The sequence below is a fragment of the Agelaius tricolor genome, unplaced genomic scaffold, assembly GCF_023055355.1.
Source record: "Agelaius tricolor isolate 1412-34295 unplaced genomic scaffold, bAgeTri1.0.p SCAF_7, whole genome shotgun sequence".
NCBI lineage: Eukaryota > Metazoa > Chordata > Aves > Passeriformes > Icteridae > Agelaius > Agelaius tricolor.
In genome coordinates this window covers 18,339,410-18,355,014 of record NW_027269267.1, presented here as the reverse complement: position 1 = coordinate 18,355,014, position 15,605 = coordinate 18,339,410, and the positions used below count along the sequence as shown (strand labels likewise).

The following is a 15,605-nucleotide window of genomic DNA, read 5'->3' as shown; positions in this document are numbered from 1 at the left end:
AATTTCATGTTCTAGGAAAGTTTACATGCATTGAAGTCAAGTTTCATTTGGAGCGTCAGATGGGATACTATTTAATCCAGATGTACATTCCTAGCCTGCTGATTGTCATTTTATCCTGGGTTTCTTTCTGGATCAACATGGATGCTGCTCCAGCCAGAGTTGCACTGGGCATCACTACAGTTTTGACAATGACCACACAAAGCTCAGGATCAAGAGCTTCCCTCCCAAAAGTAAGGAAATAATTTTGTACCATGAATTTGCTCTTAATAAGAAATGTTTGTGCTACTCTTTTAAATTTCAGGAAGATCTGTGTGAATATACATCTGATAAGGATACATGAGAAAGTGGTAACAGTGTGATGTTAAATTTGCAGTACCCTTCCTTGCATTTGAATTAAGGAATGTTTCTGCTGTTTTGGTGGATGGCTGAATGGTGCAGCAGTATGAATTTTTAATGAGTTTCTACTAGTTTTGACACTTATTTTTGAGTGTTTAGAAACCAGGTTTTCTGAGGTATTTAGATAACTTACTGGATTTCTTTCAGACTGGGGACTTTAAAAACACTGGACTGTTAGACTGTCATATACCTTGATGTTTCTAGATATGGCACTTAGTCCAATGAATATATAAATATATCCCCCAGAAATGTACATATAAAATACATGTTTGTAACATATGTGCAACTAAAAGATTTCTTTGGTGAACCTTTTTAGTATGGAACTGCTGGTGTCTTTGTTTCACAGCAGAATTTGTCCATATTCCACTCATTCAGTGTCAGCTGAAGACCTTCATCCTATCTATGCACAAAAATATCCTCTCATTCAAATTTTGTGGTCTTTTTAATCCTGGACAGATGCTGTAGATGAATTTACAGATTACAGACTGGATTCTCTCTTTAGTCAGGCTGACAGCTCTTTTTAGCATAGGCACAGCCCAAATACTTCTGATAACAGCATTCCCAGCCAAATTTAATGTGCAAGGTTTCATACAATTTTCTGGAAGGGATTTCAGAGGCAGGAAAGTTTGCAATAGTCTAAGGAGTTATGAGATACACTCCCTGAAGAGTCCTTTTCCAGCAGTCCAGCATCAAAGGGACTGAGATCAGAGTATCAATGAAAAGCACAAATTTTGAGTGTTTGTGTAAATCATGATCCATTCCAAGGAAGAAGGCTGTATATTGTGGTGCTTCACCCTCAGTATCACATTTGGTCTCATTCCAAATATGCAAGTGTTCAATTAGAGGAAAACTTCAAAAATATAGGACAACTCCAAAAAGTGCATGGATTGTCTTACTCCTGTTAGTAATGAGAAAATTACTAAATCTGGTGAGTACATATTCACTTGGAGAGATGCATAATTTTCCATGCAAACTGATAGCCTCTCATATATTAACTCAGAATTTCAAATTGAAAATTTATTAAACATTTCTTCAGACAATTCTGTCATATTACCAGTGAAGATTCTGAAAAGAATTTCTGAAAAGACAATCTTGGCAAGAAGCATATAGGCTCTTTAAATAGCAAGTTTGGAGTCACTGAAAACTGTGTCTAGATGACACAACATGAATCCATGTGAAATATTCCAAGTTTCTTATAAATTGCCTGGCTTGAGAAGTATAGATAATAGAATTACCGTAGTGGAGATTCCCACCCACATTTCCTACTTGGCAAACACACCCTGAAAAAAGGCTCTGCAGTGTTGGTGTGCCCCAAATGCTCTAGAAGGTGTTTTCATCATAGGCCTTTGATCCAGCTGAATGTTTTCCATTTTGCATTCTGTTGTGTTTGAGTAGAAAAGTATTGGCTGAGTGGAACAATGGGAAGATGCAAAATATGTTGACCATGATATGTTGATTATTGGAGAGATTCTTCTCTAGACTCAGGATTAAATACATTTATCTCATCAGGTGTCAGAGAATGGTGGTGGTCTGCCCATACTCCATCTTCTCCTATTCTGCTGTGTTCCTTTGCCAGAAAACAGGCACTAAGAAAAGTATCTCACCAGAGAGCCCAGTACAACTCATTTCAGTCAGGCTGTTGCATTTTTTCTGTGTAATTCAGCTGAGCTCTATTTTATAGCTTCGATCTCTATATGTTAGTTAATCCTTGTGGGGGCTTTTGAAGGTGTGTCACTTGACTTAAAAATGCAATTTTAAGTAAATGCCAGCGTTCCAGCCAGCTGACTCCCACCTTGGATGATTCAGGTGCTTGGAGAAACATGGGCACCATTCAGGTCCTGAATCACCACTACCTGATTCCTTAGACACAGAAACAAGATTTTCTTGCTATTGTTGTTCCAGGCATTTAGCTATTTTAAAACCCCATCTGTAACTTGATATCAAAATTGTATTTATTAATAAAATTTGTCCAGCTGAAATGTACTTAAAAATATGAAAATAATTGAATCAAATCACTGTCAGATCTGAAGCCTCAAAATCCCTGTTTGAAAATAATGGTTTTCTAAGCCCTGTCTACATATTGCCAAGACAGAGGAAGTTAGGCTGCCAATGAAACATCCATTTAAAAGTTGTTCCTAGCATGAATGTCTAACAGAATAAGATATTTCAGGAGGGTTATTTTTGCAAGAATACTGAAAAACACAGATGGAACTTTGCTTTGTGAAAGCAGCCTAGTATTGAATACGATATAACTTCCCCATCCTTCTTTGTGTCCTGTTCTTATTAATATAGATTTATGCAATTTAACTTTAATTTACCCAGTTTCATGCCAAGGGTTTCTTTCCATTCTTCTCTATTTTAATAGAGCTTTACAACAGAAAACAACAAAGTATCACAACTTGCCAGCTTTAAAAGCAATAATTTCTTCACCTAAGAAAGACAAAGAAAAATTGTGATAAGATTCCTAGGGTTTTTGTCTGTTTCCAAGTCACTATCTAAATAACTAAAGTGTTACTGTTTAGAAGCAATTACCTATGTATTGTTCTCAACCCTGGTGTAAGATAACACAACAATATTCTGTTTGCTTAAAATTGCTCTTTTCCATATTAATAATTAACATTCATTTCCATACACTGATTTCATAATAGTAGGTCATGGCCACACAGACATTAGGCATTCAGCTGTTGAAAATTAAACATAAGATTGAGATTGCTGAAAAGAAAAGAAAGGAAAATGAAAGGAAATGAAAGAATGAAATTAATTCAATCTGAAGCTTATAATTGCTGCATATAAGAGAATTATCTAGAATGTACTCTTCTAAATGAAATATATTTCTTTGGTAAATTTTGTAGTATTTCTGTGGCATTACTGTATTTGGAGTATTTTGTAATGCTGTCTAAGAATAGGGGGTGAAATTCTGAGAAATATTCACCATGGAGCCAATCTCTTTTAAAGTGATGAAATTATTTTGTGTATGTTACAGAGAACTTGTGAGGTGTCCAGCATCTGTTATTATTATTATTTTTGTTATTATTATGTTACCTGAATTGCCCTGTGTTAGAGGGTGGTAAAGAACTCATCCAGAAAGCAGGGATGGAATTCTCTACTTCCAGTTTGACTAATCCATCACTGGGATGCCCAGGAATGGTGACCCAAAATAGCAGGATTTCTATCATCAGTTCTTCTTCCCACATGTCCATATGTATAAGTATTACCCACATCTCATACTCTTATGCCTGAATTCCCTGGTCACATCCTCCCTTTCCACTTAGGAACTCCATCTGGGTGATGTTTGTGCACCCAGCTGCACCAGTGGCTCATGCCGATCAGCCAGCTGAGCAGAAATCCTGGGTGCCAGCTGGGCAATCACTGTGACCACACAGCCACAGGGAAATCTCCAGCTAACCCTGAGCTCCCTGTGTGAGTCCTGGGCATGAGCCAGGGACATCCCTTGCACCTGGGCTGTGCTGGGCTTTGCCTCTGCAGAGGAGCTCCAGGGTGTGCCAGTTGTGAACCTGATGTGAGCGACTGTACATCCAGGCAGGGCCCAGCACGTGCTTGTCCTCTGGAAGCACCAGTCCCATGGACCCAGAGGGCACCATGTATCCATCAAAATAGGGACTGAGGATTGTCTGGGCACCACAAGGGACCCCAGGACACCTATCTTTACTTACAGTCCCAGATGTGTATAAGCTGGGGGAGTAAAGCGGGGGGGATTCAAGGGCCGGTAGTGCAGAATTGTTAAGAAGTGTTACAAAACAGTTGTTTTCTTCAGAGCTTTGAAGCACCATTTTCTTGCTATTCTTTTTACTTGTAAATGGCTCTCCTGTTGAATCAACAGAATAAAAAGTTTGAAAGGATTTTCAAAAGAGGCATTTGAAAGAATAATGGGTTCTCTGCTGTGCCAGTTGTGTATTTTTCAGACTGCTTTCTTCTTAAAACACTTACATAAACCAAACCTTAGCAACAACAGTCCAAGAAAATGAGTTACTTTTAATGCCATAAAGCAAAACATTTCAGGATATTTTAAGTCAAGTGATGGCAACTGTATTTTACACAGTTGCATAGCATTCATATTGGGTAGCTTTAATGCACAGGGCTTAATTAATGCATTTTCTGTCCCCAGGGAACAATCTGTGCAGAAAAAAAGGCTCATTCAAAGCTCACCAAAACTTCTGGGAGTCCTTTCACTCACTTCATTTTGCTTTAAATCACTCCATATATTACCAAATGCAATAAAAGCATAGGTACAGAGACTTGCAAAACCAAAGCCAAAGCAGTCTATCCCCTTTGGCAGCAAATGACTGTTTTTATGTGTCATCCACTATCCCCCAGATATTTGGAGACTTTTGCAGATTCTTTGACTTCTGGCAGGCCAGTCATCTTTCTTTTTTTGACTGTCAGAAGCTATCAAGTAAAGAAGATACACGAACATGGCACTTTTGATTGTTTGGTTGTCTTTTTTTAATTAAGATTAAAATGATACCATAATAAGAGGGAAAAAAAAAAAAAAAAAAGAGGAGCAATACCAATAAGGACAAAGGAATAGATGCTATTATCAGTGATGATTTTGTTCTGTGTACATTTGCTTTCATAGGAAGTAGGGTACCAAAGGTGATCACTTACTGTTTCATTAGCAAAGCATAGAGATGATACATTCTGGTGCAGCATTATGGTAAAAAAACAACAGTGAAGTAACTTGGAAGGGAAGCAATTTCTTGACAAATTGCTTTTAGTCTAGTCTCCGGATCTGAAGAGGAAATATGGAAGTAATTTGGCAATCATGAGATTTGTTAATTGGCACTTGGATTATGTGGGTGTCTGTGCATTTTACACACTGCTTAAGTGATTAAGACAACCCTACTGTTATAAGCTGTTTACAAATTCCTGCTGGAGACCTAATGGTCCTAAACCTTGGTACTTTAATGTGTCTGATCTACATCACATATTTATGTATCCTGATAGTGTTACTGTAAACAAGCTTCCAGTTTAAAAAAATTTGTTTAGAACCCTTGAGTATTTTATTGGTTGTCAGTTTTCTAAAAGAGTGAAAGAAGGCATCCTGTCCAAACTCTTGGGCAGTCAGGCTAAATTGTCAGGTAGCCATGAGGAGCTACTCTTCAGTCACGTGCCTACATGGAAATGTTTTAAGATGCAGTCATTTTATTAATTTCCAGCATTCTTATATAGCTCTCTTTTCTGTTCACATTGTAGTTTTGGCATACAGCATATATTCCTTTTTTTACTAATATTAAGAGATCTTGAAACCCATTCCAACTCTTTTTTTGGGGAGGAGTGGGGGCTGACAAAGGTAAGTACAACTAATTTTTGTATTGAGACAATATTTCAATATCTGTTGGTGTATTCCACACAGTATTTGAATCTGGATATAGAAATCTGTTCTACTCTGTATGATGAAGGAAGTCATGTTGACTGAACCTAATTTTCAACAAAAAAGTTCTGAAAGTAAGAAAAAGCTTTTAAGTAAGTGGACATTTGTTTCCATACTGTGACTTATTGAAACAATTAAATGGGTACAAACTGATTGGAACTAAATATAGACTTTTGTGTGTAAGTAAAAGTCCTACAAAATGCTAGAAAAAAATTATTCCTTACAAATAGTTTATAAGTACCTAATCATAGCTTATAGTTCAGGAAAGGTGTTTTCTGGTTCTGCTCTACAGATTTTCATGTCATTTCTTTATTCTTACTTCATCTCCCTTTAAGTATGCATTCTCAGTTGTGGTTTTGAAGCAGGATATTAATGTGTGTGTGCTTGAGGGCAGGAGGTTGTTAGAATGGCAGTGGGAGATGTGGTGCATGCATTGGATGATACATGGAGTACCCGGGAGAACTTTCCAGTCTCTTAAAATATTAATAGCACTGTGGCCATGTTAGTGCCAGCTTGAAAATACATCCTTGGCCCCACTTAAAAGAATCTGTGGTGCCCAGAAACTTCTCTGCTACTTCCAGGTACAGCAGCTGGTCTTGTTAAAGACACCTTGTTTTCTTGGAAATTTTGCACCTTTGAGACCTAGGTAGATACTTACAGAGCTAGCCTGTGCAGTTACAACTTCACTGGGAGCAGAAATCTCAATTAAAATTATGTTGGATGATCTTTGCCACAGTTATATATGCTGTGATCATGCATTCATAATAGGAAGAATTCTTTTTCTTCCGTTCCACAACTGTTTCTAGTTCTATAAAACTAAAGTCTTCAGTATTCTGCATAGGTAAGACAAAACCCAGCAGAATCCATGCTACTTGTGAGAAAAGCAGCAGGAAGAATGATATAAAAGTTAAAACACAGTACCTAAATCTGATGCTAGAAATTGTCACATTGTTCTGTTCAGTTTGGCTGCAGGTATGTGGTGCCCTGGACAGTCTTTGGGTCTTACAATGGTTATGTGTGGGTTCTGGAATTTCCCTCTGTCCTTCATTCTGTGCAAAGCTGACTGATGAGATACGACTGCTATGTTGTCTGATTAATACCAATACACTAGGATCTATAGCAGTTTCTACTCTATGGAAGTGAAAAATGAATGAGTAACTCAGTCACCTTTTCCACTGTACTCATCTAAACTTCAAAGTTTACTTTTCTGTATAGTGAAGACGATGGTATTTACTGTACAACAAAAGCAGTAGTTGCTGTCATGTGTGACAGCTAAAAATATGCAATAAGATGTGTCTGAATACCTCTGGGATGTAGTTTGAGTACTCCTGGCACTTCCTCAGCAGGTTTTATAATGCATTCATCTGGGAGGGCTGGCATTCAGCAGAGCCTATTTTGAGCATCAAAGAAGGGTTGAAGTTATTGTGCACACCAGTCTGCTGATTGTTTCATAACCTGGCACGATACTGGAGCCTTCAGCTTCATTGTCACACCCTTCAGGACTTTCTGGTGGCTTTTAGTGTCTCTCTGAGGAGTCCCTTCTGCCTCTCTTTCACAGACATAAGCACTGCAAACCCTCTCTGAAGCAGTGACCTACTCTGTTGTGGCTCATGCATTTCAAGTAATTGCAAGACTTGACTCTATTAGATCATTTAGAACTATTACTTATGAATATATTCTGTTAATATTTCATTTGAAATAATGTTGATGGGACCCCCTGGAGTCTGTGAAAACCATTTTCATTTGTAGTTTACCTCAAGGCTGCTGCCTTCCAGTCTGAATATCAGTGCTCACTGCACATGGCTGCTGAAGCAGCTGGGCCATTGACATCTTACTGCGAAAAGTTGTCTTTGAGTGACAATGGAACCATTTGAATTCTGTTACTTGAATGACAGGTCTGTCTTTTATTTTGGGAAACATTTTCATGGGAAAAAAGAATTGCTTGTTGATATTGATACCTGAAAGTATTAACTCCCTCTTCTCCTCTCCCTCTCTTTCCTGCAAGGAAAACAGAGGGAGACAATTTACTTTTTCATGGATGCATCAGACAAACTTCTACAGGAGCAGGAACTAAATGACTCTGTGTGTCTTGTTTTTACATAAAATATCTGTGTTATGACAAAACTACTACTTTAATTCACCAATAGTGTGGCACAATAGTCTTTGCTGAATTAAGATCAGCTTTGGAAATTAAACAATTCTAAACTTCAGGTATTGCCAAGAAAATGATATCATTTTGGGTTTTAAGGCATGGTCGTGCATTCCAGAATGTGTCATTATTCACAAAGTTTTGTCTTAAAGTTTTAAACCATGATGAAATAGTGACTTTTTCTTCTTCTTTCCTCTTCCTAGAAGCTTGGAGTTAATTGAGATATCTTGTCTCAGAGAGAAGGGAGCATGAGAATAAAAGGCTTTGATCCTCAGTAGCTTCTATCTGGTGTTAGGCTGCCCTGCCCATGAGAAACAGACATGGTGTGCTGTCTTCCCTCATTCTACCAAAGGTTAAGGCTCTGGAGAGCAGAGCCAGAGCTTTCAGTATGTCTAGAGAGGAACATAATGACTAAGTCACAGCAGAAAATGTAAGCTAAGAAAAAGGGAGAACACATAACAATGCTCAGTTCAATGATTCACAGAAAAGATAGTACAATTATATTACAAACAGTTATTGATAATGACACTGATAAGGAGAATATATCAATATTTGTCACTTATTGGAGAAACCCTTTCTGTTATAAGGATGTATACTGAGAAACTAAAAATTGTCTTTAATTACTTAATTGATGTAAATTATTGCATTTTCTGTCTCTTTCCTGCAGAAGGGCATTTTCCTTTGTGTGTGTAATAGCAATTGGAATACTTTATTGATTAATTTGTACTAAAATTTTGTTAACAGTTCTACTGTTTAAATTTATCTGTGGTCATGAGGCATTGATGTCCATCCATTCCTTAAGGGATGATCAGCTTGAAAGCATCACTTAATTTCTGAGGGAACCATGTAGAATGGTGACAGACTGCAATGAGAGTACCACCCTCCTGGACCACACCATTCTATGCTTGAGTGTGCTCTGCTCATAAAAAAATGACTTAAAACCACTTTGATTTTCCATAGAACTGACAAAGAAAATATGAAAAATTAAGAAAGTGAAGGAGCCGAAATGTCAGGATTATATTAAAGCTTTTTTAGAGTAAGACACGCTGTTCTGTTTCTTTTTCTAATTCAAACAATAAAGATACTCACTTGCTTTTTAAAGAAAGCTGTATTTGCCTGACAGGATCTATTTTATGAGTTTGTTGGCTGCATTTTGCTGTCTCCTGAACATTCTGGCACAAACAGAGTCTGCTCAGAATGAAAACAAAATCCTGTCCCTGGGAATGATGTGACTTCAGATGCTCAGGCTTTACTGCTGCCCTTATTTTTGCCAGGGCTCCCCAAAGTCAAGGATGACAGGGTTATGTCAAGAAAATAGCACAGATCAACTAATTTATGCATATATCTATGCCTTGATATAAAAAAAAAAACCCAAACCCAACATTGTTTTTATGTATCTCCGAAATGATAAAATACCACTCTAGGAAGCGATATGGTCTCTTTTTTTTTTGTATCTTTTCTTTATGTACCCCATCTAGTGAGGAGGAAGAAAAACATATAATTATTCTCTTAATTGCCTAATTATTCCCTCTGAAGCTGGTTCATTTCTCATGTTTTAGTAATGGTGTAGTGTTGATTTTAACTGGGTATGCTTGGGGATTTTTGGTAAATGAGAATTTTCTTTCCTAACAATTTTCCAGTGCCCTGTTAGGATCAGGATAAACACTGCATTGCTCATGCTAGAAGTGTTATGTGTCAGCTGCACAGCTGGAACAGTCTGGGACAGCCTTCATTGACTGGAACAGCAGACAGATGTTTCACAAAAATGTGTGTGTACTACACATCCTTCCAGGAAAGACCTGTAGCCTGGCAAATGATGTCAGGGTGAATTGTTCAAAGGTAAAATTCTCTTGGTGAGTGCAGTTATAAGAGTGGATTAGCTTCTTACATTAATGAGGTTTCAGTAAAAGCTTTTCCCAAATTGAAAGACATATCTAATTAAAGGCTGTGCATTGCCTGAATATGGGAACTTCACTTCATGGCAGCTCATCTGCCCAGTTTCATTCATGATTTCTGTGATTAGGCTGACTTCCTCCTGATGTACTTCCCTCTCAGTTAAAGCGAGGTGTTTTCTATATCAGCTGTTGTCCACAGCAGAGTTCAAAATCATCTTACCCAGCTCCTCTGTCTGCCATCTGTGAAAGAGAGTTTTAAAATACATCCTTGGCACTGCTAGCTGCTGTTCTCATTGTGATTTTTTTTTCCTTCAATTTATACTCTTCTGAGATGCTCTTCTAAAGAAAAGGCAAGTGAAAAATCACCCTGAAGAGAGAATGAAAGTGAATTTTCAGATATGCTATCTCCAGCTAAAAACGAATTCTGCAGTTTACAGCTAAAATCAAATAAATAGTTCTTTCTCTTCTTTGTGTAGTACACATTGTATTAGATCTGTGCTCCAGCAGTGACAAACATTTTATGTGGGGTCAGGCATTTTCTCTGAGGAACTGCTTTTTGTAAAACATGTCCCTTTGTTGAAGCTATGAAAAAGATACTTTAGTATAACGTTTTCATTTGTTGGAAAAATTCCCCAAATAATTTCTGTTGACTTCCAGCCACCACTGTCTGATTTCTCCAAAACATCTTTTTTATTATTACTTTTGAAATGCCTCGATACCTGGAAATCAAAATTTAAACCAGTCTAAAAATACCTGAAAGGTTTGACATGAAAATTATAGAAATTATTCAATTGACATTATTTGAAAACCCCAAATTTCTGGTTTGTGAATTTTTTTACATTTTCTTTGAATTCTAATTTAGAATATATTTCTGAAATGTCAAAAATCTTGAGGGAAGGGAAAAGTTGCATACTACTCAGATCTAGCATTTTTGAGGTACTGGTAGGTACTTTTCAAGCATGATTAATGCTAAGGGTTCAGAGAAAAACTGCTCTAATTAAAAACTTAGCACACAAGATCAAGGTCAGGCACACAAACACTGAAAAAGAAGGAATAAAATCAAACTGCTTCACATTGAGCTCCAGCCATGCTCTTTGTAGCCAACATATGAATCTTCAAGTTCCTGGGGCATAGTTTGGCCTGTTTGAATTCTGATGTCTCTTAGTGACTTGGAGAAATAATTTTTCAGCTCCAGAAGGGCCAATGTGACTTTCCAGGATAAAACTATTTTTTTACATCCGATTTCTGCCACAGTTGTGTTTTATAGATATTCTGTATTTGGCTTAAGCTTGTTTTGAAAGTGTGCAGTCTTCTTTTGAAAATAGAGTTTGGAATTTTACTTTGATAACCACCTGGGCACACTCTTAAAGGGAAGTGTTTTTTAAGACAGGATTCTCTGGCTTTGTCCTCCAGCCAGTGGTTCTTAATGTGCAATTCTTGCTTGGTCTCCAAATGCTGTCCAGACCCACTGTCTTCTCATTCAGGAAATCCTATGATGAAACCAAGTGACTTTTGAACATTTTTTGTTGTTTGTAAACTACAAATTGAGCTTCTTTTGTCTCACTCATTCAATGCCTTTTCAGCCTTCAATCTTGTATCTTTCTCACTAATATAATATTTTAAAATATAGTAACCTCAACTACACTACTGTGGAGGCTCTTGATATAGCTTCCTTATTCCTGCTCCTCCTCCTCTGTTGTGTTTATAGTCTCAGTCATATTCATCATTTCCCCACAGCTTTCCAGAGCTGATGTTCCATTGCCAGTCCCTTTCTGTACCTCTTGAAATAAAAATGGAAAAGTTTCATTAAAATGAGTGGTAACTTAGAAGGACTATCAGACAGGGCTGTAAAAATTGGTAGTTTATATTCATTTTAGCCTCTTAAATAGCAGTAGAGTCTTGGGCAGCTGGGAAAAGCGTGATTGCCTGAGAGCCTCCCAGGTTCCAGCCAGACAAACAAGTGATGATTTGGGTGTATGGGGGAGTTGAAGTCAGGATTTTTAAGAAGTCTTTGTATCATCAAATGGGAACAATGTGGATTTGTATGGAACATGTAAATGTATGAGTTTCTTTAATTATAAGACAGAAGAGTTCCAGTGACAGCATTAGTCTGAGAGAGAAAAAGCTCTTCATGAATAAAGTGGATAGGCAATAATTTCTAATACCAATTGAAGTGAATAAGACAATTTTAAAAATAGTAAAAAATTCAAAATGTAGAACTCCTTTTGGGTTAGGGGAACTGTACCGATGTAACAAGTCACTTGTTCATCCATGCAAGATAAAAAAGAAAAAAGAAAAAAACTGTTTAACAGATGGGGCAGGGTGAAGAGTGAAGAAATATATAACAAGACCTTTAGTAGTTTAAAATCAACTAGTGATGTACATCACTGGTGGTGTTGAGGCCACACATCAAATCTTGTGTTCAGTTTTGGGCCCCTTGCTACAAGAAAGACATTGAGGTGCTGCAGCAAGTCTAGAGAAAGAGCTGGGGAAGGGTCTGGAGCTCAGGTCTGATGTGGAGCAGCCAAGGGAGCTGGGGGTGTTTAATCTGAAGAAAAGGAGGCTGAGGTGGAGCCTTATTGCTCTGTACAATATTCTCTTCTGCTGCCTGAAAGGAGGCTGCAGCCAGGTGGGTCAGCCTCTTTTCCCAGGTGACAAGCAAAGGGACGAGAGGAAACGACCACAAGGTGCACCAAGGGAGGTTTAGATTAGATATTAGGAAATATTCTTCTCACAAAAAGGGTTGAAAAGCTGTGGAACAGGAAGGGGTTGAATCACCAACCCTGGAAGTGTTCAAAAAACCTGTGGAGGTGGCACTTGAGAACATGTTTTAATAGTGAATGTGGTGTGGTGCTGCACTGAAAGTTTGACTTGATGATCTTAAAGGTCTTTTGCAGCCTTAACAATTTCATGATTCTAAACATGCACTGAAAACATTAATGTGTAGCTCTATGTAATTATCAATAGAGGGCTATTTTTCAGCTGTGGTTTGTAATAGCAGACTGAAGAAAGAGTAAAATAGCCCATAATGGAAATAAATTGTGTTCTATTTGCATTTGCATTTCTCAAGTTGTTCAGAGAAAGCCAGAGAAATTTTTTCTATTTTTACTAGTGATGGCTATTTTATTATATGCATCTATTTTTTAGCAATAATTTTAAATTAGAAAGCAAACAACTGACTTGTAAACCTGAAGTGAGATTCAGCTGTCAAAACTGAGGTGTCTGAAAGTCATTTTGGACTGTCTCTCTAGCCACCTGAGAGAAGGAGGCACCTCCACTGCCAAATTCTTCTGACACTCACATAGGTATGTGAGGCAGGTTAGGTGACCTCTTGTTTCAGGTGTCAAGCAGCAATGCCAGGCTGACCAGTCTGAAAGTCAGATGTCTGAAGCAGTGGGAGGTGAATCCCATCCCAAACATGCAATATGAAATGTACTAAAAAAGCACATCATAATGCAGAAATATCAGAAACATTCAAAACTTTTTTTTTTCAAACAAGTAGCTATACAAGAATTTTTTTTTACCTACATCTACTGTTTGTGTGTGATTAAGCTCAAACCTGTTGTATTTAGGAAAATAAATTAGTTTTTTCCTTCTCACTCTTATTCACATGCCATGCCAAAAGGGATTAACAGAAATTAATTGTAGATGAAGTGGTATCCAAATTCTTGTTTCATTTCAGCCTGTTACACGTTTGTTAATCTTAAAGACAAATAGGTGAGAGGAGGTGACTGTAAGACCCTGCTCAGAGGAGTGAGGCTGCCCACAGGGCATAATTCTGTCTCCAGTCCCAGTTTTCTAGGCAGGGAGCTGCAACTGCACTATCACAAAGACTCAGTTTGACTCCTGGAGCTGTAAATTAGAAAAGAAAATTGAATACATACAAAGTAAAAATAATTCAAACATGTGACTTCACAGTGGATTAAAAAATCAATTCTCAACATAAACTGGCATTCTAGGAGGAAATCAGAGGCTGATATTAGTGGTTTCTTCAATGCATGCATCTCTGGATAAAAATGATTTAAGCATTTAAAGAAGGGATTGTCATCAACTAAACTTATAAAATCCTCCTGCTTATAAAATGGTGACATTTCATACTGACTGGAGCCAATATTGGTTTTCTTACATCATTTAGAGTTATGTACCAGTGTCATTTTTACAGTTATGCATAGATCTGCCATGCATTGAGCATTTATATGATGTTCTGGGAGAGCTCTGAGTTGCACTTATTCACATGCTGGATGTCACTGTGATTATGCATGTTTGAAGGAGGGAGAGGCAAATGAAAGTCTCTGACTTAGGAGGTGTCTTTCCCTCTGTGATCAATGCTTGTGTCCAATATATCATTTTAGAGCTTCTTGCTCACTGGGGTCATGTTTTATTTGCTATTTTCTGTGTAAATGCATGTAGAGGTCAGTACATGAGCAAGGTTACAAGTGTGTCGCAGAATTTAATATAAAGTATTTAATTGAGTCCTTTGCTCTAGTGTGCCAACAGGCTGCATGGGGAGATTCTACAATCTGTCAGAAAATTAAAAGCTGAGCTTTTCTGGTTAAATTCTGCAGTATTTTGTGTGGATACATGGATTTTTCATATGCATGGAGCAAGCACACACCATAAAACTGAGATCTGCTTTTCAGAGTGAGGCTAAATCTTCAGTTCCTTTAAAATGACACAAAACCTCTGACTAACTTACTAAGTGGAGAACTTACTTAAGTATATTTATTTTTTAGTGGAAGATTTTTTTCTTTAATTAAATCAACATTCTGCAGCCAAGTGTCTTCTTTAAATGCAGAATTTAGGGGCTTACAAGTTATTACCCAGGAGAACAAAGAGCTAAACCACATCACAGAAAACCATGTGGTAGTCCTTCTTTATTGAATGATTTTTGATTTGTTCCAAATTTTAAAGCTGGCACATGTGTATGCTGTTGTGTGTGCTCTTGCTAGTTCCAGTGCTCCATTAGACAGAATCTGTTGTTAATATTTCAACACTGTTGACATAACCATTTTTGTGATTTACATCCCCCTGTGTTGTCTGTTGGTCACTTCTAAATCTAGGATCCCAAAAGAGCAGGAAGTTTTGCTGATTAAGGAAAACAGGTCTGTGAAACCCCAGCTAGTTCCCAATATGCTGCTCTTGTGAAAATGTTTGCTTTTATTTTATTCTACTAGCTAATCTCCAGTGCAAGAGTTTAGCTCTAAAACTAACAGTGGTCACATTACACCTTACTTTTCATGTGCAAATATTTAAATTTTCAGGTGTCATTGTTTATACATGAATTTGGTGATGAAGGCAGAATATTTTGTAATTCAGACTCTCCAAAAATGGATCGAAATGCAAGAATTCTATGAAGAGATGAAACCAGAAGTTAAATTACATTTTATCTAACAAACAAGCACATACTTTTCCAACTGCAGAAAGCATTCCTCTCCTTTGAGAATTTTATCAAGGCTGTTGTGCATGTTCAACAATTCTGCATACTGCTACATCACAAAAAGCCTTTAACTATTTCACCATTGCTACCAATGCCCAGCAATAATAGCAGACAACAGCACTGCAACTGGGACTTCAGTGTTAGAATAGAACTGAAGGAAAGTAATTATCCTGCATCCTTTTTGCTTTTAACTGTCATTTCTGATTCTAGGAACTTGGGTGAAAATCTGCAAATCTCTGGTTTCATAGAAAACCAAAACTGCAATGGGAAAACAAAAAGTACAAAGCAGTCTGTTGTTGTACTGTACATGCCACTTGTAAAAATGAACCTGAAGTG

General features: G+C 37.4%; 1 protein-coding gene across 8 annotated transcripts in view; it reads left to right on the top strand.

The window, feature by feature from the left end:
- The window catches only part of GLRA2 (glycine receptor alpha 2), a 121,513-nt gene that overhangs the window by 48,857 nt on the left and 57,051 nt on the right, over positions 1-15,605 (top strand). For 7 of the 8 annotated variants that reach the window (XM_071430497.1, XM_071430491.1, XM_071430496.1 and 4 more), the window contains exon 7: positions 16-230. In XM_071430497.1, coding sequence (XP_071286598.1) covers positions 16-230 — 215 coding nt within the window. The remainder of the gene's footprint in view (positions 1-15; positions 231-15,605) is intronic. The other variant, XM_071430495.1, reaches the window with a different exon arrangement.